Raw genomic sequence first — 1,649 nt, forward strand, 5'->3', positions numbered from 1 at the left:
GGGGCTGCCCGGCAGCGGAGAGGCCCTCACCGAGCTGCTGGCCAGGACCACGGGCACCGAGCTGGTGAGTGAAAATAAAACCTTCTGATTTTATAGATTCCCACATGCCACTGGGGCTGGCACCGAGCTGTGAGTGGCACCGGGGCTGGCACAGCTGTGGGAGCCTTCCTGCCACTCCATCGGGGTGGGACATGGGGAAGGTGTGGGCTCTGTGCCTCTGGAGATGTTCCAGATCCAGCTGGATGCGTCACCTGTGGCACCTGGTGGCACCTGGTCCAGGTGGCCGTGGTGATGGAGAGCCTGGGATGGTCAGCCCAGAATGGTCTGGTCATAGTGAGGGAGAGACTGGGACGGACTGGCCAGAGGGATGGTCAGCCTGGGATGATGGAGAGCTGGTCATGGTGATGGACTGGCCATGGTAGTGGAGAACTTGGGATGGACTGGCCACGGTGATGGTCAGCCTGGGGTGGACTGGATGTGGTCATGGTCAGCCTGGGGTGGACTGGATGTGGTCATGGTCAGCCTGGGATGGTCTGGATGTGGTCATGGTCAGCCTGGGATGGTCTGGCTGTGGTTTTGGTCAGCCTGGGATGGACTGGCCATGGTGATGGTCAGCCTGGGGTGGTCTGGCCGTGGTTTTGGTCAGCCTGGAATGCAGGGATGGACTCCAGAGGGCCCTTCCAGCCCCAGCTGCTCTGGGATTCTGTGGAATTTTGCTGTTCAGACGGTGCTGCCCCGGTTTGAGGAGAACCAAGGGCTGTGGGATGATGCCAAGCACAGCCTGGGCAGGGCAGGCTGGGCTCCGAGCCTTTGGAATGGCACACAAAGGGCAGGATCTGTTCCCTGCCCGGGCAGGTGTTGGCAGGATCGGGTTCTCGGGCTGGGACGGGCACAGGGACACGCCAGGCTCAGCATCTGCTCCCCTCAGTGTCTGGTTGCAGCTGGGGGGGAAAGGGGGGCTGGGACATGAAACCTTCCAGCTTTGGGGGGGTTCTGCAGCCCCTCGGTGCCCTTGGAGGGGGCACAGGGATCCTGTGGGGCTCCAATCTGAGCTTTTCCTGTCCCCTTTGATCTCCTCCCTGCCCAGGTCAGTTACAGTTCCCTGCCAGGACTTGGGGCAGGGTGCGGTGCCTTTGTCCGGGGGGAGGCTCCCGCTCTGTTTGTGCAGATGGAATTTTTTTGTTCTCTGGGGCCTTTTAAAAGAGAGAATCAGTGCAGCCACCTGCTCCCAACCTGCTCCGGGAGGCCGGGGCTGTGCAGGGAACAGGTGGGAAGCAGGGAGGGCTCTGTGGAGGGACAGGAGCTGAAATGGAGCCCAGCACCCTCCTGTCCCCTCCTGTCCCTCCCCAGCATCTGCTGTGCCCCCTGCCCAGGTGTGGCGTGCCTCACAAACAGCTCCAGCCCAGGCAGGGCCGTGGCAGCTCCTCCTGGGATGTGAACACAGAATTTTGGGTTCCTAGGAGAGCTCCTGGGCTCAGCTACTTCATTTGTGGTGCTGCTGCTGCTGCTTCTCCCTGAGCATGCCCAGGTGCCCATGAGGATGCCCAGCCCCTGCCCAGGCGATGCCCAGGCCCTGCCCAGGTGCCCATGGAGATGCCATGGGGATCCCCAGCCCTTTCCCAGGGGATGCACAGCCCCTGCCCAGCTGT

General features: G+C 62.3%; 1 protein-coding gene across 1 annotated transcript in view; it reads left to right on the forward strand.

Annotated features, from left to right (window-relative positions):
* CCND3 (cyclin D3) overlaps window positions 1–1,649 on the forward strand; it is an 11,018-nt gene that overhangs the window by 7,507 nt on the left and 1,862 nt on the right. Inside the window, 1 exon segment of the mRNA XM_005428891.2 lies at window positions 16–64. Coding sequence (XP_005428948.1) covers window positions 16–64 — 49 coding nt within the window.

Source organism: Geospiza fortis, unplaced genomic scaffold (assembly GCF_000277835.1).
Source record: "Geospiza fortis unplaced genomic scaffold, GeoFor_1.0 scaffold14, whole genome shotgun sequence".
Lineage (NCBI taxonomy): Eukaryota > Metazoa > Chordata > Aves > Passeriformes > Thraupidae > Geospiza > Geospiza fortis.